This window comes from Pristis pectinata, chromosome 25 (genome assembly GCF_009764475.1).
Source record: "Pristis pectinata isolate sPriPec2 chromosome 25, sPriPec2.1.pri, whole genome shotgun sequence".
Lineage (NCBI taxonomy): Eukaryota > Metazoa > Chordata > Chondrichthyes > Rhinopristiformes > Pristidae > Pristis > Pristis pectinata.
Genome location: NC_067429.1, coordinates 3,510,369 through 3,532,398, shown reverse-complemented (window position 1 = coordinate 3,532,398; position 22,030 = coordinate 3,510,369). Strand labels below are relative to the sequence as shown.

At 42.4% G+C, this 22,030-nt stretch overlaps 1 protein-coding gene across 3 annotated transcripts in view; it reads right to left on the bottom strand.

Moving 5' to 3' along the window:
- Positions 1-20,298, bottom strand: part of LOC127583112 (tax1-binding protein 1-like) — a 45,086-nt gene extending 24,788 nt beyond the window's left edge. Inside the window, exons 1-7 of one of the 3 annotated variants that reach the window (XM_052038874.1) lie at positions 20,239-20,298; positions 20,007-20,051; positions 17,141-17,321; positions 12,178-12,277; positions 10,521-10,690; positions 4,483-4,641; positions 1,320-1,469 (exon numbers count right to left, since the gene is read on the bottom strand). In XM_052038874.1, the coding sequence (XP_051894834.1) occupies positions 1,320-1,469; positions 4,483-4,641; positions 10,521-10,690; positions 12,178-12,277; positions 17,141-17,311 (750 nt within the window). In that variant the 5' untranslated portion in view covers positions 17,312-17,321; positions 20,007-20,051; positions 20,239-20,298. The other 2 variants (XM_052038872.1, XM_052038873.1) reach the window with 2 other exon arrangements.
- Positions 20,299-22,030: the final 1,732 nt, after the last annotated feature.

Sequence of the window (22,030 nt, the reverse complement as noted above, 5' to 3'; positions counted from 1 at the left end):
AAAGTTACTTTTGCGTAACTAAAGTTGAGCTTCTGAAGAAGCAGCTGGAGAAGTTTGCTCAGGTTTGGTGAAGGAAGGATGGGGAAGGGTTTGAAATAAGAGAGATCGATCCTGAAATTAATTTTCTTAAGAGACAGGGTGTGCGGGAACTGAGATGGGTAGCAGAAATTCTGATTCAGCTTCAACTTCTGAAGAACAGAGTCATGTCCTCTACTCCCAGAGAGAGGACAAGAAAGGGGAAAAAAAAGTGCAAAGGTAGCAAAACAAAAACACGCTGAGTTAATATTACAGGCAGATACACAAGAGACTGCAGATGCTGGAATCTAAAGCAACAAATAAACTGCTGGAAGAATTCACCAGGTCAAGCAGACCTGAAATATCAACGATACCTAAAATGTCAACCATTCCTTTGCCTCCACAGATGCTGTCTGACCCACTACTAGCAGGTTTATCATTATGACAGATGGATGATTGATACAGACTGAGAAATCAAGTTACCTGAAGTTGTGGAATTCAACATTGAGTCCAGAAGGCTGCAATGTGACGAAGGCTTTCCAACCTCAAACGTCGACTCTGTCTCTCTTCCCACAGATGCAGCCTGACCTGCTGAGTATTTCCAGCATTTTTCTGTTTTTGTTTTAGATTTCCAGCATCTGCAGTTTTTTTTTTGATTTTCACAGCAACTCATTTTCCATCTGGGCACACTGCAGCCTTCTGGACTCAGTACTGAATTCTACAACTTGATTTCTTGGTTTGTATCAGCTGTCCATCTATAAAATCAGCTCAGTTTATTTTCCCCTTTCTTTCCTCTCTGGGAACACCCTCTGGCTCTGCATTTCACAATTTCCACATTCTTTTGTGTGCATTCCTTTGTCCACGTTCTCCCTCTCTAACTGCTCCCATTTACTCATTGGCCGAACAACCTTGTTTACAGCTTGTCCTCGTGGTTTTACCCCATCAGATACAACACCCTCCCTCAGCCTCACTGTAGCTTTACAAGCTCCTTTTGTCTTCCTCTCATTTCTGACGAAGAGCCTCTGTTCTGAAATACTGACCATTTCTCTTCCTATAGATGTGGCCTGACCTGCTGAGTATTTCCAACAGCTTTTGTTTTTGTTTTAGAAATTCTATTGCCTTGTGCAATAACTCTCATGAAACAGCTTTGAGATCAGCACGAGTACTCAGAGCAATTGTGACAGAATTCTTCAATGGAATTTTGATAGCAGTTTAGTACCAAGCTTGATGAACAATAGAGCAGATTCTACAGAGTATGAAATTGTTGCATTTACAAATGGCATCAAGTAATATTCCAAATTTACCTGGTTTTCCTTCTGCATGTTTAAGCAAGCTGCCTCTTTCTCAGTCAGGTCCTTTCTGAGGTGCTCCAGCTTTTCATTCTGGGCTTTCATTTCCAACTCATTTTTTGCCTTCTGTTCCAATGCTTGTTTCTCGAGGACCATCACCTCTTTCTGTTGTAGACAAGTAACAAAGGAAGTGGGGTGGGTGATAGAAAGAAGTGATTATGCTGACATTGATAATTATATTAACAGTCTATCAGCTAAGTATCTAGAAATATAGTACAAAACACAAAAGTTTGTGTTTCAGGTTTGTGGATCATTTGTCAGGTTCATTATCGAGGAGACTCAAATCCAAACATTAACTGTTTTTTTTTTCTCCATAGCTGGTGGAGAATGCACATTTTTTCCCTAATTCTAATTTCCATTAAAAAATATAATAGTTTTAATTGTGAAGAAGCAAAATTGGTTGTTATTTTGTCCATCAGGATGAGGTGTCTGTCAAACAGTCCAGATTTTTTACTGTGGACATCCATCAGTGGGTACATTCAACGAAAAAAAGACTTTGTTCACAAAAGCATGGGGCAATCTATTTTCCAGAGACGACATACCAAGTTTGGCTGAATTATCTGGATACCCTGACTGGTTGCATCATGGTCTGGTACGGCAATTCCAATGCACAGAGACATAAGAAGCTGCAGAAGAGTAGTGGACTCTGCCCAAAACATCACGGGCACATCCCTCCCCGCCATCTGCGATATCTACAGGAGGTGCTGCCTCAAGAGAGCAATATCCAAAGATCCCTACCATCCTGGCCATGCCATCTTCGCACAGCTACCATCAGGCAGGAAGTACAGTAACCTGAAGTCCCACACCACCAGGTTCAGGAACAGTTACTTCCCTTCAACCATTTGGTTCTTGAACCAACCAGCAAAACCCTCATCGTTACAGTTTAGCAACACTATGACCACTCTGCACTAAAATGGACTTTGATTTTTTTTGTTCTAATTGTGAATGCTGCTTACATGATGCTATGTGCCTGTGATGCTGCTGCTGCAAGTAAGCATCACAGGCATATTGCACCTGTGCATCCATGCACTTGTGCATATGACAACAAACTCAACTTTGACTCTTACCACCTCATTCATGCAACCAGCACAATACAAAGAGTTACAGCCTTATTGTTTATTAAATGTGGAAGCTCCAATGTGTGACCCAAGTTACTCATATTTAGACACTATAGCCAGCTTCGTTTTTGGATAGTGCCAAGTGGATCCCAGTATATCATCCCTACACAAACTGACAACTGTTAGTGTTACACACATCATGTGCATTTTCCCCAAACTGTTGTATCATGACCTCGGTTCAGGGGTGAACCTGCTACTGAACAACCCATTACCAACATTCCCGAGAGGAAGCTCACTTTAAATAAATAACTTCTCCTGCCACATCTGCAAAAATTCTCCTCAGTTAATTTGCAGCAGCCCTCAGTGCAGAATGCCAATGTGGGTCAGAAGCCATCGAGAGAAAACAACTTTCTTGTTTGGCCCATGTTGTACTGGAATCACAGCCATTCCATCCAATGGGAACATCTAAATGTACCGAGTTTGGTTTGTCAGATTTGAAAACAATCATGCCCTCGGGCTTGTGATGGATCGGCTCTTTATAAAGGCACTGAGGCTCATTGCTTCATTTAGGGCTTAGCTACCTGACCCTGGCCTGCCGGAAACTGACTTTATATGTTGGGTTGCAAACAGATATGAAGAAATTATAAGCCCTCGGGCTTGGGTCAGGATTGATTGCAGTGAGCCAGTCAGAGTTTAAATTTTACACAAACTGATTTCTACTTAAGCACTGATTCAAGTTGTAAAACGTACAGAATATTTAGTTACTCGAGTCTGATCCAGCATTCATTCTAACCATGGCTGATCTGTAAACTAGCTCCATGTGCCTTAACAGCTCTGGTTAAACAAAACCCATTAGATTTGAATTAGCAGCAAGCTCAGTATCAATTGCTTCTTGTGAAACAGAGTTTTAAATTTCTCCCACCATTTTTGTAAAAGTGCTCCCTGACTTCATTCTTGAAAGGTGAATGAAAGGTCACCAGCTGAAAACATTCACTGTTTCTCTCTCCACAGATGCTACCTGACCTAAAGGAGGATTTTTAATTGAGACACAAGGGACTGGAGATGCTGGAATCTGGAGCAGTAAACAGTCTGCTGGAGGAACTCAGCAGGTCGAGTAGCATCTGTGTGTGGGGGGGGGGGGGGGGTAGGAATTGCCGATGTTTTGGGTCAAAACCCTGCGTCAAGACTAAAAGCAGAGAGGGGGGAGTGGTGAGAGGGGCCAGAGGTGATTGGTGGACTGAAGTGTGATGGGAAGATCGAGCCAGGCAGGGGAAGGGTAGGGAGACAAAAGACATCTTTAAGAAGCTTGATTTTATTTCAGAATTCTGGCATCTGCACTTTTTTGCCTTTCCTTCACTCCCAAAAGGCCTGCTCCTAATTCTTCGACCCCCACCCCACCGACGGTCCTAGACTATCCAACCAGGGGAATATTTCTCTCCAGCTTATCAGTTTCCCTTAAAATCCATCTAATTGGTTTATTATTGTCACTTGTACTGAGGTACGGTGGAAAGCTTGTCTTACAAACCGATCGTACAGGTCAATTCACTACACAGTGCAGTTACATTGAGTCGGCACAGAGTGCATTGAGGTAGTACAAGTAAAAACAATAACAGTACAGAGTAAAGTGTCACAGCTACAGAGAAAGTGCAGCGCAATAAGGTGCGAGGTCATAACAAGGTGGATCGTGAGGTCAGAGTCCATCTCATTGTATAAGGGAACCGTTCAATAGTCTTATCACAGTGGGGTAGAACCTGTCCTTAAGTCTGGTGGTGCGTGACCTCAGGCTCCTGCATCTTCTACCCGATGGAAGAGGAGAGAAGAGAATGCTTTAAGCTGCTTAACCTCCATACGCCTGTGAGAAGATCCCAGATAATTTTACAGCCATAATAAACATTTTTGGGGGGGGGGGGGGTGGGGGTGGGGAGGAGAACCTAAGCAAATACATAGGTCAGAAAAAAATTTATTCTCAGATCCAACAGGAAGCACATTTGAGAGAGAAATCCAGTCAAGGTCTGTAGCCGGGGTTGCTGACTGTACACCCATCTACAGTCTGAACATACCTTATTCGTCTCCAGTGCTGCAGAACGTTCCTCCTTTTCTTTTGCTGCCTGGGTTTCAAGCTCTTTGATCTTTTCCTTCAAGGTTGCATTTTCCTCCATTAACCTCAGATTGTTCTCCTTCAACTCATCTTTCTCTCTTTCCGTTTCTTCTAGCTTTTCCTTTTGCAGGAGGGTTTCAGGAAAATAGGAGACAAACGTCAGACACTTGTAACCTTGCGAATCAGACTTTCTAGTAACAGCTCATTATCGCTCTGAAAACTGCAGTTATAGGTATTGGTTTATTATTGTCACATGTATCAAAGTACAGTGAAGAACTTCTTTATCCATGCCATCCAATACAGATCATTTCATTACATCTGTACATCAAGGTAGTACAAGGGAAAAGCAATAATAAAATATAGCGTTACAGTTGCAAAGAAAGTGCAGTTCAGGCAGACAATTAGGTGCAAGGCCATGATGAAGTAGATTGTGAGGTCAAGAGTCCATCTTATCGCACAAGAATCTTGTAACAGTGAGATAGAAGCTGTCCTTGAGCCTGGTGGTGTGTGCTTTCATATTGGCACTCTTTGGGAATAATTGGATCTGGAAACTGCAACCAGAATTTCTTAAAAGCACAGTAAACTAAAGTCCAAGTAATGCCTCTTGAACCTAAACTGACACTGCATGTGGAAAACATATCCATCCTTTCCTCATTCTCTTAGCCCCCTCTCCTGAAAGAATTGACCCCTGAAGTGCTGTTTGAAGGATATTTGTATCCCAGCCTAGATAATATAGTCAGCTATTCAAATGCAAGAGGTTTAGTTCCCACATAACTTCCAACACTGGTTGGGTATGCTGGTATGATGGGCCAGCAGACAGCACTGCTGCCTCACAGCACCAGGGACCCAACCTCGAGTGGCGTCTGGGTGGAGTTTGCATCTGCTCCTCATGATTGTGTGGGCTTCCACCAAAGCAAAAGGGGAGTTGGTGGGCATATGAGAGAGAATGAAGGGTGGGTTAGGGCTGATGGCTCTGTTGCTTGCCAAAATGGCCCTGATGGGCTGACTGGCCTCCTTCTATGTGGTTATAGATACAAGACAAGACCTCGAAGACTCTCATAAGTAAGTCACCTCATAGACTGGAGCCAGTGAAACTAGATTTAATACGAACAGCCTGAAGCCCATGCATTTGCTTTATTTAAATGTCCTTTACTGAAAGCAGGTTTGCAGGGCAGCTCAATAGATGTAAAAGAGCAACAAACAACCTGCTGAAGGAACTCAATGGGTCGAGCCGCATCCGTGGGGGAAAGGAATCGCTGCCTTTCTGGGTCAAAAACCTGGATGAGGAATGTTTGAGTCATGATGCAAGGTTTTGACTTGAAACGTCGACAATTCCTTTCCTCCCATGGACACTGCTCGACCCACTGAGTTCCTCCAACAGATTGTCTGTTGCTCCAGATTCCAGCATCTGCAGTCTCCTGTGTCTCCAGATGTGCAAACGTTCATTCAAGCCCACCAAAGAACTTGCAAATTCAGCTCCACCCTAATCACAGCACTTAACCCTCTATTAAACCACGTTATGGTTTTTATTGCTGGTTTGTGCAACTATTTGATGCCTACATTCAACTAGCCATTGCTTACTGTTGCCCTAAGTTTCCAGTAATCATGTGCAGATGATTGCCAGGAAATGAACTACTATGCAGAAGATGGAAGCAAACCAAAACTAGTTTATTAATATCTACTGCTGCTGCTTGGTTTACTTTGTAGGCAAGCCAGTTGCCATTTACTCCATAACCCTGTTAAACACCACAACCCCAATTAATGCCTTACCCAAGCACCACTCTCAGGCAAAATGTTTTCACCCAAGGTAGTGAGATTCTGGAATCTCCTGATTGATTGGTTCTTTTTTTTGTGCACTATTTATTTGTAATTTATAGTAATTTTTAATGTCTTTGCACCGTACTGCTGCCACAAAACAAATTTCACATCATAGTCAGTGATAATAAACAGGATTCCGATTCTGGTAGAGGCTGAAACCCTTGCAGAATTAAATAGAAAGTACCTTGAACAGAAATCTGGCTACAGACCAAGAGCTGAGAAGTCAGGGTGAGCTACACTTCATTTTGTCTCGCACATCAATTATGAGCTGTATGTCCTTACTCTCTCATCCTATGATTTTTCTACTGAGATGCTGCAGTGATGGAACATGGATCCAAACTCAAACTCCTCACACCCTGGTTAACCTGTCAAGAGTCGCTATAGAAATTAGAGGTAAATTCTTTGGAGTTTAGAAGAATGAGCGGTGGTCCAACTGAAATGTACACCCCTCCTTAGAGGGGTGTGATATGTAGGTATTGAGACGAGTGGGAGAACCTCAAGTGATGGGACACAGATACGAGATTAGGGGTCATTACTTAAATGTGAAGTGAACTGGAACTTCTTATTGCAGAGAGTGGTAATCTCTGGAATTTTCTACCCTGGAGGGTTTTGGAGGCTAGATCAATGGAGGAAGTAGATGCATTTCTGAAAGATCAGGGAATTGAGGGCTATGAGGAACTGGCAGAGAAAAGGCAATGAGGCTTGGGGCAGATCAGCAATGATCATATTGAACAGCGGGGCAGGCTTAGAGCGACCTATTCCTGCTCCTTTTTTAAAATCTACGTTCTGATGTACACCCTGACCTTCCACCAGAGTCGAATGCAAAGTGAATGCCCAGTTGCTTCCTCTCAGGGCTCACCTGGTCTCACATCTCAATTTCATACCATTTTAAAGGGGCTGTTTTTGCTTGCAGTATGGAAATTGGAGATAGGAATGCCTCCCAATAACATTCCAGCATTCCCAGGTCTTTTTTATTGGAGTGTGAAAAAAAAGCAAGGAACAGCACTGTCAGCATTCCACAGAGTGCTGGACAGTGAATGGAGGCCCAATAACATATGGCAAAAGAAAGCATACTCAGGGTCACAGATAAAGGAAAGGCAGACCACAGCTCTCTTTTATGAGCATTACTGATTTAAAACATTTGCAACTTTGATTCCAGATAAAAGTGCAACTGCAGCTAACAGTCACACTGAGAAGCCCTGCAGTTTAACCTAACTTTTGGAAAAAGTCGAAATATAAATCCCTGGCTCTTAAAATCCATCCACCAAACTTCAGCAGTGCTTGCGGGAGGCTTGTGAAAAGATGAACTATATCGATCGCAACCTGAAGAGCAATGAGACTTTAATCACTGCAAGAAGTTGGAGCAGCTGAAACACTGGCATTTCACAGTTCGTTGATACTGGAATTATTCGATCCTGCCACAGCCAACTCATGATACCAATTAAATCACCAACTAAAGTTCCACTAAAATCAGTTCTCTGCATTAGGGAAGTTAAAGGCAGACCATTTTGCTTCAAACAAGTTGCCAGTTTTAACCCCGTCCTGTCCAGTCTTTTTATGACATGGGCCCTTCCCCTTGGGCTTTGTCCCTGCCAAGCAACAACTACAAGTTTATTAAGTACGAGGTATAGTAACACAGTAATAGTACAGTACAGGTGTAGTAACACAGTAGTAATCCAGAGGCTCGGTCTAGTCATTGAAGGACATCTCATCAATGTAGTTCTGGGAGTTTAACTTCAGTTAAAAATGAATCTGGAATAAAATCCTAATATCATAATTATGCTTCTACCTGACTGTTAAAAAACATTGTGTTTACTGATGTCACATAGAAAAGTAAATCTTCACCAACTTTGCTCAGTGTGGTCTACAGGCAACTCCAGGGCCAGAGCAATAAAAAGACTCCTAAGTGTCTTTTGTGCTCTTTTTGGATAATTACAGCCAAGGAAGTACTTATGAAGTAAAGCCCATGCCTGACAATTTGCACATGACATCAACAGCAATATGACAATGGGCATGACTCTGTGCTTTCCCTTGAAATAGTGCTTGGAGATCTTTTACATCCACTTGAGAACTAAGGTGGGGCCCCAACATCTCACTTGAAAGATGGCACCTCTGACAGTGCTGCACCCCCTTGTGACAAGGCAAGGAGAGGGAATACATAATACATGGGAGGATATCGAGTGCTGTGGAGGAACCAGGGAACCTTGGTGTACATCCTCTGATCCTTGTATATAGCAGGGCAGGCAATAAGGTAGTTTAACAGGCAGCCAGATACTTTCCTTTATAAAGTAAAGGTACAGAACATAAGAGCAAGGAAATTAGAACACTTGTTAAACCACAACTTGAATACTGCACACATTTCTCATTACCACATCACAGGAAAGATGTCATTGCACCGGAAGAGATTTATGAAGTCGTTGCCAGGACTGGAAAACTATAGCTGTGAAGAAAGGCAGAATAATCTAGGAGACACAAGAGACTGCAGATGTTGGAATCTGGAGAAAAAAAAACGAGCTGCTGGAGGAACTCAGCAGGTCAGGCTGCATCTATGGAGGAAAATGGACAGTCGACGTTTCAGGTTGAGACCCTTCATCTGGACTGAAAGAGTAGCAGGGAGATGGCCGGTGTGAAGAGGTGAGGGAACTGTGTTTCCCTCTACTGATACTGCCTGGCCCCGAGTTTCTCCAGCAGCTCTTTTTTCACTCCTGCATAAGCTCAGCTTGTTTCCTTTGCAATGGAGGAGACCGGGGGGAAGATCTGATTGCATTGTACAAGGGGACTAGATAATTAAGAAAGGCCCATTTCCATCAGCAGATGGTCAAAACCCAGAGGACAGATATTTAACGTAATGGTAGTAGGATTTTAGGGAGACGAGGAGAATATTTTTCACCCAGAAAGTGGTAGGGTCCTGAAGATCACCTCCTGAAAGGGAGGGGGGGGGGAGCAAAAAAACCCTTGATGCATTTATGAGATACTTGGATGTGATTGGCAGGGCAACAAACCCAGTGATGGAATGTGGGATTAGGTTGGGTAGAGGCTTTTCTACTGGCACAGACAGGATGGGTGAATGGCTTGCTTTTCCATCATCTATTTTCTTTGGTTTCATCAGTACTGCATTGGAGGGTCACCCTGGATTTTAGCGCTCAAGTTTCCGAATTTGGCTGAACCTGGTATCTTATCTTGGAGGCGAGTGCACTACCATCTGAGGCACAGCCGCCACTCCCGTTCCAATTTGCTCTCTGAAGCTGCCCAGCAGGCATTCAGATAAGGAACAATTAAGGATATGGAACAAATTCTGACCTTGCCTGCAACAGCCACAAACCCTGAATTAATTAAAAAGTACTGAAATGATGACTTGTTACCACACCTCTTGCTCTATTTAAGGGCCTCGACTTTACTTCCAATAAGAAACCCAAACCTACCAGCACCAAATCTCATCAAATGTGATGATGTTCCACATGGAAAGTGTCAATAAAGGTATGCTGTTACATTCTGTTTGTATTCCCTAAAGCTGTTTACATCTATGGATTGGATTCAGGTGGTATCTTTCAACAAAGTAAATCATGATCAGAGTTTTGGCCAAACAAGCTAAAGGAGATGAATGAGCTTTTGCTGATCCTATACCAAGTACACTATGATACTTCCCAGGGATCTGACATCAGGCCTCGCAGCAATATTGGGTGACCCAATGCTTGGTCAAAGGCAAAGGTTTTAGAGGAGAGCAAGACAGAGGGAATCTGGGGAGAAAATTCCAGAACTTTGACTGAAACTAATGACCAAATGATGAAGACAATGGAGTAATGAAAACTGGGAATAATCAAGTAAGCCAGGGTTGGAAGAACAGAGAGATCGTAAAGCTTTGCAGTACTCAGCAAAAATAGAACAACAAGATGCTGGAGGAACTCAGCAAATCAGGCAGCATCCATGGAGAAAAGCTACCTGGCCTGCTGAGTTCCTCCAGCATCTTGTTTTTTTCATCTAGATTCCAGCATCTGCAGTACTTTATTTCTCTTGGCAAAGTTAGATTTTGAAAGTGATACTTTTATAAATGCAATTAATATTGTGGTGAGTTAATCCCTTAAGGAGTTGTAATCCTCTGTGCTGAGCCAAGCTCCCTCAGATTTATCCTGCTTAAGTGAATAACAGAGAAAGCATGGGTGTGCTGTAAAAGAAATAACTCACTTGTGTAGTGATGATGAGCATCTCTTGACTGGAATCACTTTCCAGCTGATCAGGTGTGCTGCAGCTTGCTAGCCTGAACCCAAAGGGTGTGCTGGCCCCACGAATCTCTCCCTTCTGAGTGACGTAGCAGAACTGGTAAAAATCATTATCATCCTTTGGCAGATAATAAGCTGAAAAAAACATTTGCATGATTATGAGGTTTCAATGGTTATGCTTTTCATCAAAGATGTATTAAAACATTCTTAAAACAAAAAGGGTAAGAACCAAATCCTCCCTCTTTCCAATCACAGACAAGAGACTACAGATGCTGGAATCTGGAGCAAAAAAAAGAGCTGCTGGAGGAACTCTTCACCTGGAGTCTATTCTTTTAGTCCAGAGGAAGGGTCCCGCTCCGAAATGTTGACCGTCCATTTCCCTCCACAGATGCTGCCTGACCCGCTGAGTCCTCCAGAAGCTCACTTTTTGCTCCTCTTTCCAATCATTTACTTCATGATGTATTCATTTCCCCATTAATTTCATAATTCAGTAATATTGTATCTTAATGTAATTGTTGATAGAATGTTGCAGTTCCTTTTTTATTCTAGTATTAGGTGCATGAAAATAGAATTTTTCCCAGAGTAGAAGCAATTACTTATTTGCAACCCTCATTCATTAACGTTGCTTGGTGTAATTAGTTCCAATGCATATCTGTCATTGGCGATGATCACTTAACATGCCTCCTAGCCTGCCAAAAAAACTTATGGATTATATTTCTTAAATCCAGGAATTGCTGATTCAAATTCCTTGCACATTGACTAATTTAGCTTTCTGCATCAGGAAGAGTTTGTGAAACAATTACTTTTAAATGCTTCCTCTGATTATTGACAGGCCTGTTGGTATGTAGGATATGGCAACATGTGATTACTAAACACAAATTCAGTACCAGTGCTTTCAATCTAATCAAACGTTTAGAGTATACAGCTAAATTTCCACCTCAGTTTCCCACTCAAAGCCCCAATACTTGAGCTGCCCCACATGGTGTTGCTAAGGCAGTGACAGCCTCCACGTTGGTGTATTAGTGATTGGAAGTATACGTTAGTAGGGGTGTGGGTAATCACTAGGCCCAGAGAGTCGGCTACAATGTGTATGGGCAAATGAACTCAAATAGCAACATTTTCTCAGGAATGTAGAAGAGATTAAAGAAAAACCGTGTGAAAGATTGTTTCAAATTTATAATCAAAGAGTGTATTCGAGTCTCACCTATGGGAGATTGAAAATTCATTTTCATAAATGGAAATCAAAATCTATTATTGGCAACTGTGAGTGTGCAGTTGTTAAAATCAGAGCTGCTTCATTAACATCCCCTAGAGAAGGCAATCAGCTTTGTTATCCAGTCTAGTACAAGCAGAGCCTTGATTCTAGCTATACCCCAAAACAGTCAAACTAATCACTCAGTGTACGCTATTGGAAGAGTTTATGATTGTGACTAACCAGCACTTTCCTATGGACGGCAGTAAGTTCCAACCTTGCCAGCATCCCCTGCATTCAGAGAACGAATAATTAACTTGAAGGAAGAACTGAAACCATTTGCAACATCTGGGTCCCCTTTGGCCAATACTCTTAAGAGCGTGCTGGATACACTGGAAACTTTCCAAGTCCCCTGCTACGAGCACCTTACCCTCAAACGTCACTTGCTGTTGATGCTCCACCCGACTGTCCTCCTTTGGAAGAGGGGCCCAAACAAACGTGTGGTAATCTCGAGCTGTACTCCAACCAACCTGTAGCAAAAAGGAAATACAGTAATTAACTGATCTCACCAAATACAGGTCAAAATGTAGTATGGAGTTTATCGCCAAAAGCCAAAAGATTGACTGAATTGTTTGAGGAAGTATTCTTTTATTGTCAAATTAGAAGGGACAGAACTGACAAGGCAAGTGGAGTGGTCACCAATTCATAAATTCCACGGCACTGAAAGACTTTTCAACAATTATCATTGCGGGAGTTGGCTGTGTTCATATTGACAGTTGCTTCTCCTGCTTCACAAACTGGGAGGTTGGCGTATTGCCTCATCCAAAGCACGGCATGTCTGGTAGTAATACAAAAGCAAAATACTGCAGATGCCAGATATCTGAAATAAAATGGAAAATGCCAAAAATACAGGTGACCCCCACACTACAGCCATTTGGGTCAGAATTCACAAATCACCATGCAAAATTGGAGAAACGGAATAAAATTCACTCTCACGGAAGAAAAGTAGTTAAATAAACAATTTTATTTTCCAATTAGCCTTTCTTTTTGTGAAGGATAATTGTGATACAGACAGTTTTCTCAGAAAGCAACCCTGCTCCATCCCCTTCCCTGCAACACGGGTTCGCTTGGACTGGTAACACTCAAGGAGACACAGAGGTAACCTTTCATCAGTCATTGGGCTGGAACTTGGTCTCTCTCTCTCTTCACAGATGCTGACTCACCCAAGTATTTCTAGCAATATCCTGTTATGTTCCAACTCTGACAACCCAGCACTGTCATGACAGCCCGAAGTACCAGCATTGGTTATTTGAATGAAACACAATAATGGATAGTTATATTATGGCAAATTAATGACCAGGTGAAAATACAATACAAAAAAGAATAGTTATGGAGACCCAAAATACAGATATTAAATACGTAGACGTAAGCTATAGGCTGTAATCTAGCAGAGGAAGTTAATCTTTCCTCTGTTACAAAAGAATGCGTAGAAAATGACTTTAAGACTGTAGTGTAATCAAGATGCGGCAGATTTATATTTAGGAAAGTGAGAATTTGCAAGACTCCTTATTCACTGAAGCATTCGAGAGGTTGGACCTTACACTCAAACGTTCACAAGACAAAAGGTCCTCTACCAAATTTTCCTCACTTCGCCACACTAGCCTCTGATAATAAAGGTTGACAATAAAACCATGAAAAATGTGAACCACTTCTCGTATCTCAGGAGCCACCTCTTGCTGAAAGCAAATATTGATGATGAAATTTATAACCACCATTGTACTGGCACAGCCTTTGGTCAATTGATGACAAGGATGTTTACAGATCAAGACTTCAGACCTGGTACAAAATTCACCGTTTACTAGGCAGCAGTGATTCCTGCCCTCCTATATGCCTCTGAGATCTGGACTACCTACAGCTGACATCTCAAGAGCTTTGTTGCAGGAAGAGATTACCAGCTGGACAGAGGAATAGATGCTATAATGTAATTCCTGGGAATTTCTGCCCCATGACCACTCAAAGTGGAGAAGGAACATTTAGGAATACCTCAAGGCCATGCGTCAGGAACACACACAACCCCTGTGTATTGGCAGAAGGAGTGCACCAGCTCACAAACTACCCACCCGCCCCTTCTGTCAGCCAACTCCTGCCACACTAGTAGTTCCCACGTTGACCTCATCAGCCACTTCGGAAGCCACTAAACCAGAGTGGAAACAAGTCGTCCTTGATCCCAAGGGACTGCCTTGAGAGAAATTGTAATCTCCATTGAACAATCTTAAAGTATTGATTCACTGAAAATAATCCAAGAAATATGTCAGCCCAGGTGAAACCACCACTATAGTCTGAAGGGTTTACAGCCCTGGAATTCTTCTCAGCAAATTAACCTCCTTAGTTGAAGTGTTTTGAAAGAAGAGTCTTTAGGACTTACAAGCTCCCTGACAAAGTCTAAAACTGGTCTGTGTGCAGTGGGACCTCGGGTTTCACTTTCATTTCTCACAGCATCTGGCAGGCCTACTGAGAATCTGAGGGCAAGAGCTTCAAATTGTTGGAAGATTCTTGCTCTCAAAACCCGAGTCTTGGTTATTTACTTTAACCCCCTGTGAGGTTATCAGCCTTAAAGTTAACAAACTCACACTAGGACTGTTTTGGCATCGACCACTTCTACAGAATCTCAAATTTAATATCAGGCCTCTAATTAGTGCACTGATATCAATGAGACTTAGAAGGAAGTCTATGTTTGAGGTAGTGGCGCTGAAAACAATATTGATCAAAGCTGTTAATCCAGACTATATCTAGTGCCAGCCTTTGAATAGAGCATACTGTACACTGGGGGTAACTGAGGGACCAAAGTCCCTCAGAAAGCAGGGAATCAGCAGTACAGCGCAAAGACATAAAAACTGTCTGTATCACAATTATCCATCAAAAAAGAAACGCTAATTGGAAAATAAAACAGTCGAACCCAACAATGCCCATTGTCCCACTGTGTCCAGGCCAACCTTTTTACCCATCATCACAAATTCCATTTACCTACATTTGGACCTTATCCATCCATGCCTTGCATATTCAAGTAGAGGTCCAAATGGCTCTTAAACATAGTGATTGCATCTGATTTCACCACCTCCTCTGGCAGCACGTTCCAGATATCAATTATTCTCTGTGTGGAAAACTTTTCCTTCTAAACACCTTCAAAGCCCCCCCACCCTTCACCTTAAACCTGTGCCCTATTGTTTTTGATAGCCCTGTTAGGGATTATTCAGGGGTTATGGAATTATACGGATAGCAGGTATTATTACAAACGAGAAGCAGTCTTCAAAAAAAAACCTGTTCAAATGTAGTTACAAGCAGTAATCAGTTTAGAAATTAAAAGACAGCTATGTAAACAAACAGTCCTGTCTACAGAGCACAGACTACTGACCGACAGCAGGGGGCTGGCTGCTCAAGTGATTCGGTTTGTAAACTGACATGACCATGAGATGTTCTCATATGCATCAGCCAAATGAAAGACAATAGGGTTACGTTGACTGGCCTACATCAAACCAGGCGCCAGAGATCTTCAGCTAAGTTGTTTTGCATCATTGTGGCTGAGATTAAGGAAAAGTTTCCAGACCAGACTTATTTTGTTACTTCGTAAATCAATCACGGTGATAGCAATTTTTTTTGCTCTGGCTATCAATAATTGGGATATCTGTGTACGCAGAGAGCAGGCCCCAAATGTCAATTTTGGGTGGCTGGGTTTTCTGCTCTCAGAAGCTTTGAAACCATCCATATAAATTACTTTATCCCAGCAAGGTGTTTGAACATTCAGAAGTGCCTTATCAGTTACAGTGTGCTCCCATTGTAAACATGCAATTCAATGGAACCAAGTCAGACACAAAATATTGAAGTAAATAATGTCATTGTAGCTATTGAAATCATACTGAATCACCTGCTGTTACCTTTGATCTTAAGAGTATAAAAATTCAAAATACTTTGTGTTCAGGGAAACTCTGAGTGTTCCAAGTCACAGTCACAACAAGCCCCACATTGGGAAAAAGGTCCCAACTATCTACCTTATCTATGTCTCTTATAACTTTATAAACCATTATCAGGTCACCCCTCCGCCTCCTTCACTCCAGGGAAAACAAGCCCAGTCTATCCAATCTCTCCCCATAACTAAAGTTCTCTAACCCAGGCAACGTCTTGGTGAATTTCTTCTGCACCCTCTTCAGTGCAACCACGTGCCTATATACGTGGATCAAAACTCCAGGAGTTATCTCAGCTGTAGATAGAATTCCCTACTTACTCTATGCCTCTAGTGTCAATGTTGCTAATGAGTGTTTTGGAAGCATGGATGAGACATTACCACAATCATATCAAATATTCTTAGGGTACACCCATGAAGGGAAATTGGCTTGAGGACCATTTGGATGCTGAGTGACAGGGGCACTGTTCTGAAGAGATTCATCTTATTTGTAGATCCAGGATTTGAGGAATTTTACTGAAGTTGTCAGGAATGCATTACATTTCTAAATAGGGCCACTGCATTCTGGTGCATAAATCAAAGCAATGGCAACCTATCACCACACCCTCAAGGTAACCAGAAGTTGACACTAAATCCTAAACTTACCAGCAAAACCTGAACATTTAAGAAAATCTCTTTTACTGGCTGATTATTGAAATTTTCTCTGTGTTTAGCAGGTCATATCCTGCACTATTTTTCACTTTTCAATGGAAGAACAATGAGGTTGAACACTGTGATATTATTCCTTCTTGTCAGTGCTCCAGTGAACACGCTACATATGAACTGGTGTGTGGACACAGCTCAGCACATCACAGAAATTAATCTCCCCTCCACGGACTCTGTCTACACTTCTCGCTGCCTCGGTAAAGCAGCCAACATAATCAAAGACCCCACCCACCTCAAACATTCAAGTCGAGTTTGTCGTCATATGCACAAGTAGATGCATGTACAGGTGCAATGAAAAACTTGCTTGCAACAGCATCACAGGTACATAGAATCATATAAGTAGCAGTCACAAGAAAAACATGAATTAAACCAAAACTAAATTAAATTCTCTCATTCTCCCCTCCCCCACTGGGCAGAAAATACAGAAGCCTGCAAGCATGTACCACCAGGCTCAAGGACAGCTTCTGTTATAAGACATTGAATGGTTTCCTGGTAAAATAACTCTTGACCTCACAATCTACCTCATTATGGCCTTGCACCTTAATGTCTGCATGCACTGCACTTTTTCTGTAACTGTAACACTTTATTCTGTTATTGTTTTCCCTTGTACTACCTCAATGCACTGTTGAAATGAAATGATCTGTATGGAAGATATGTAAAACAAAGTTTTTCACTGTACCTCAGTATGTGACAATAATAAACCAATTTATATTCTGAAAAAAATTCCTACCTTGAAAATTCCAATCCAGTCCTTCTTATGAGGTACGATCCTGGGTGTCAATGTGTAGTTGCATTTTACAGGAACATCTGTCATGTACAGTTTTTCTACATTGACAAAGATGACCTGGGCAAAGGTGCTGGAATACAGTGATGAGGTGTCACACTGTACTTCTTCATTCATGGTGCCCAGTCTGAGGAACACAGAGAAAGAAAATGCATTTGCTACAGCCTCTGATCATTCCTTAATTAAAAGGGAGGGAAAAAGATTATGTAGCATCTATCCTGTTCTTTTTCAAAAATCCTGAAGTGCCCTGCAGCCAGTGAAATATCTTTGAAGTGTGGACACGATTGTGGATCACTGCAGAGATGGAGACCATATTTGGGGGTTTCCATGGCAACTGCTGTATTGGTGAAATATAACATCAGAATGCATTTCAGGTGTGACCCACTATCATCAGGGTAACAAATAAAAAGTTGGTTTCTCAGATTTGTCTTTCCATTTGTTAGGAAGCAGAAGGAGTGTTTAAGAGTTCACACAGAAAATTCTGCTGAATAGCAGAAATCTCAAGGTAGAGGTGAATAATTGAGTTTTCCCCCAAATGCACTGACGAGCAGCTATCCCCTAGCACCTGTAAATGCACATGGATTTGATATTTATATACCATGATTCACAAAACCTGTGGGCCATATGTTACTTTTATTCACTCAAAAATGTTGGGAGTCATCAATTTAATACATATTGAGGCACTAAAAGAGTAAATCATTTCAAATACTAGAGGACATGCATTTAAGGTGAGGGGGGAAAGTTTAAAGGAGTTATGAGGGGCAAGCTTTTTTTTAAAGAAAAGACAGAGAGTGGTAGGTGCCAGGACTTGTTCTAATCTTAACCTTAAATGGTGAACTGCAGACAGCAAAGTTGGGGCAAAGCTCACAAGATTATTTCAAAGAAATAGGTCATAAGGAGCTTCATAAGAAGAGGAAGAGATTTAGGGAGGGATTTGACATGTTGGTACCTAAATTCACTATCACCTGTAGTGAGGCCAGAACTGAAGGAATAGAGATCTCAGGGAAGACACAAGAGACTGCAGGTGCTGGAATCTGGAGCAAAAAAAAACTGCTGGAGGAACTCAATGGGTCTGGCAGAATCTGTGGAGGGAAATGAACAGTTGACATCTTGGTTTGAGACATCACCTGGACTGTGATCTGGAGATCTCAGAGGACGTGTGGGTAGGGAGCCTGCAGAGAATGGGGGGAGGATGGGGGAGGTCATGGAGGGATCCGAACATAAAAATACTTTTAAAAATTAACCTGCAGTGTAGTACGAGTCACATCAAAACCAAGACTCATTAAATTGCAGATGAAAATGGGACAAATCAGTACAAGGGAAGTAGTTTACACCCAAGAAACACGAGGGGAAACAGAAAAAAGCAAGAATTGGAGGGATGCAGCTGTTCAAAACAGGCAGAAAGTCTGCTTCAGACCACCATTTGCAATGGACAATGGCAAAAGGCAAGATGACATGAAGCCCTGATGTCCTCCTGACACTTCTGGCATCCATCACCTGAAAAGTTGGGATCGGGAGTCAGTCACAATTTTCAGTATTAAGAATGACAGGTTTTATTGGACAGAGATTCAATCTCTGTTCTTCTCTAACAGGGATGTGGTGAATATTCATGTTGTGATACAACAAAATGGTGGACATTTGGCAGGTTGCCTATTTTTGTGGAACTCAACAGATGGAGTTACATAAAAAAAATCCCACCAGGGTGGGGTACCAAAGCCATCTGTTTGCAATAAAACCGTATTCCAGCAACCAACCAACACCTTAAGAAAAATGAGTAAACAAAACTCAAACATATTCAAATCTCTTGTATAATAGTAGTTAATCTCTGCAGGGTTATTTACTATATGTTCGAATGGATCCTTGCTGAGATGATATTTATTCTCCCTAACCACAGCGTCACAGTTGAGGGTGACTTGCTTCCACTCCAACAGTTTGAGGAGTTGAAGATGTCTGTGCATGACTTTTAACACAAGAACCTAGAACAGGAACAGGCCGTTCAGTTCCTCGAACCTGCTCCAGCATTCACTAACCTCATGCCTGATCCAATCTAGACCTTAGCTCCTGGTCTCACTATTACCTTGATTTTCTTGTGGTTTAACTGACAATCTCCACCTGCAATGGCTCCACCTCTACAGCTTGCTGGTGTCAAGAGTTCCAAAGATTTAAAACCCTTGGAGAAGAAATTACTCCACAGTTCTGTCTCAAATGGCCAATTCCTTACTATGTACTTGTTACAGGTACACTCAGTAGAGGAAACATCCTCACAGCATCCACCCTGTCAATCCCATTTAGAATCTTTTACGTTTCATTGTTCTAAACTCCAAACTGCACGGGCCCAACGTTTCTTCATACATCAAACCCCTTTGGTCCAACATTCATCCTGGTGAACTCTCTCTGCACATCCTCCAATGCCTCTGCAAATATAGACATCAAAACTGTAACTGGAGTGGTCTCATCTAGAGTTAGATGGGATGGCCGTTACACACCGACTCCCGCAGGGTTTTGACAGAGCGAGGTCTTGATTCAGTGGCAAGGGGCAGAGAGGATTGAAACCCCATCTCTACTGCATAGATCTAGTACATATAGGCATCAAGGTACACTCCAATAACACATCTCCTTCATTCCCTCATTCCCTCCCTCCTTCGTCCCCACAACCCCACCCCTTCCCCTCCCCTCCCCTCCCCTCTAGTTGCCCCTTTCCCTTCCACTGATCACCCCTTCCCGTCTCCCCTTTCCCTCAATGTCTCTATTAGTAACTACATCAAACCTTAATAAACAACATTGAATAAAGTTTCGAGAACTTTAACCTTACCGAATTCAGACGTGTGAAAGGACCTGAGTGGCACCAGGATCCGAACTGAAAGTGAAAGCACATTTTTTAATACGCAGCTAGACAAGAGAGCAACAGAATTAAAGGAGCTAAAAATTTAAAAGGAGAAGGGGGAAAAAATAGAGACAAACTTCTCTGCGATGGCCCGGGTTATGTTTTAAATCATTAAAAAGTTTTGCCCCCTTACCCAATGCTGACTGCGTCACAAACCCACCTGCTGGGCTGAGGAGCCTTGTTGCCTCAGGGCACGCTGGGTGTTGTAGTTGCCAACGTCGTCCTCCCGCCCACAGAGGCTGCGCAAACTCAGACGGCGCGGACTACAACACCCGGCAGGCTCCGCTTGGCTGTTACTCCTTTCGCCGAGTCGAACTCCGCTGGGAAATGACTTGCGGAGAAGGAGTTTATTCTGAAAGCAAAATCCAACCGAGAGTGGAAATGGGATATGGGAGTAGGGAATACTGGTAATTGTCAGCAGCCCAGACCTTGGCTACGCTGCTGGACAGTAATTTGGTAAATCTGTTTAAGAAGAACCCTTGGAAAATATAAAACTGCAGATGCTGCAATCAAACAAAAATAGAAATGCTGGAAGAACTCAGCTAGACGAGCAGCATCTGTGGACGCAGATGCTAGAGATAAACAAAACAAGGTGCTTCAGATTCCAGCATCTGCAGTCCCTTGTGTCTCCTCTGTGGAAAGAGAAATCAGCTCCCCAGTTGTTGACCATAGTTGGCTCCATTCATTGACTGGTTGCCCCCATTACAGGAAGGATGTGGGGGGCTTTGGAGAAGGTGCAGAAGAGGTTTACCAGGACGCTGCCTAGATTAGAGGGTATGAGCTATAAGTTGGACAAACTTGGGTTGTTTTCCCTGGAGTGGCTGAGGGGAGACCTGATAGAAGTTCATAAAATTATGAGAGGTATAGATAGGGCAGAAAGACTTTTTCCCAGGGTCAAAATGCCAAGTACTAGAGGAACGTACATTTAAGGTGTGATGGGGAAAATTTAAAGAAGATGCCTGGCGCAAGTTTTTTTTTACACAGATCGGTGGGTGCCTGGAATGCGCTGCCAGGGGTAGTGGTGGAAGCAGATATCATAGCAGCATTTAGATAGATACAGGAATATGCAGGGAACGGAGGGATATGGGTCATGTACAAGCAGAAGAGATTTAGTTTAAATCGGCATCATATTCAGTATGGATATTGTGGGCCAAAGGGCCTGTTCCTGTGCTATATTGTTCTATGATCTATGTTTCCACATTGATGTTCTCTACCTCCAGAATCAGCTGACAACATCCATCCCCAACATAATTCTGCTAATGGCACTAACTCTATAGATCATAGAATGGTTCCTGCAGATTGGAGGATGATAATTTTAACTCCGCTATTTAAAAAAGAAGAGACCGTTAGATATAGGAGCAGAATTAGGCCCTTCAGCCCATCGAGTCTGTTCTGCCATTCAATCATGGCTGATTTTCTTTCAACCTCGTTCTTCCTCCTTCTCCCTGTAACCCATAATCCCCTTACCAACCAAGGACCTGTCAATCTCTGCCTTAAACACACCCAAAGACTTGACCTCCACAGCTCTCTGTGGCAACAAATTCCACAGATTCACCACCCTCTGGTTGAAGAAATTCCTCCTCATTCTCAGTTTAAGAGACATCACTTTATTCTGAGGCTGTGCCCTCGGATCCTGGACTCTCCTACTAATAGAAACATCCTCTCCACGTCCACTCTATCCAGGCCTTTCAGTATCTGGTGGGTTTTAATGAGATTCCCCCTCATCCTACTGTCCCAGAGAATTAGATAAGGTTTACTATCACTGACTTGTATGTTGTGAAATTTGTTATGCGGCAGCAGTACAGTGCAAAAACATAAAATTACTATAAATTACAAATTACATAAAGAGTGCAAAAGAAAGGAATAATGAGGTAGGGTTCATGGGTTCATGGACCGTTCAGAAATCTGACGGCAGAGGGGAAGACATCAAAACGCTCCTCATATGTCAAGCA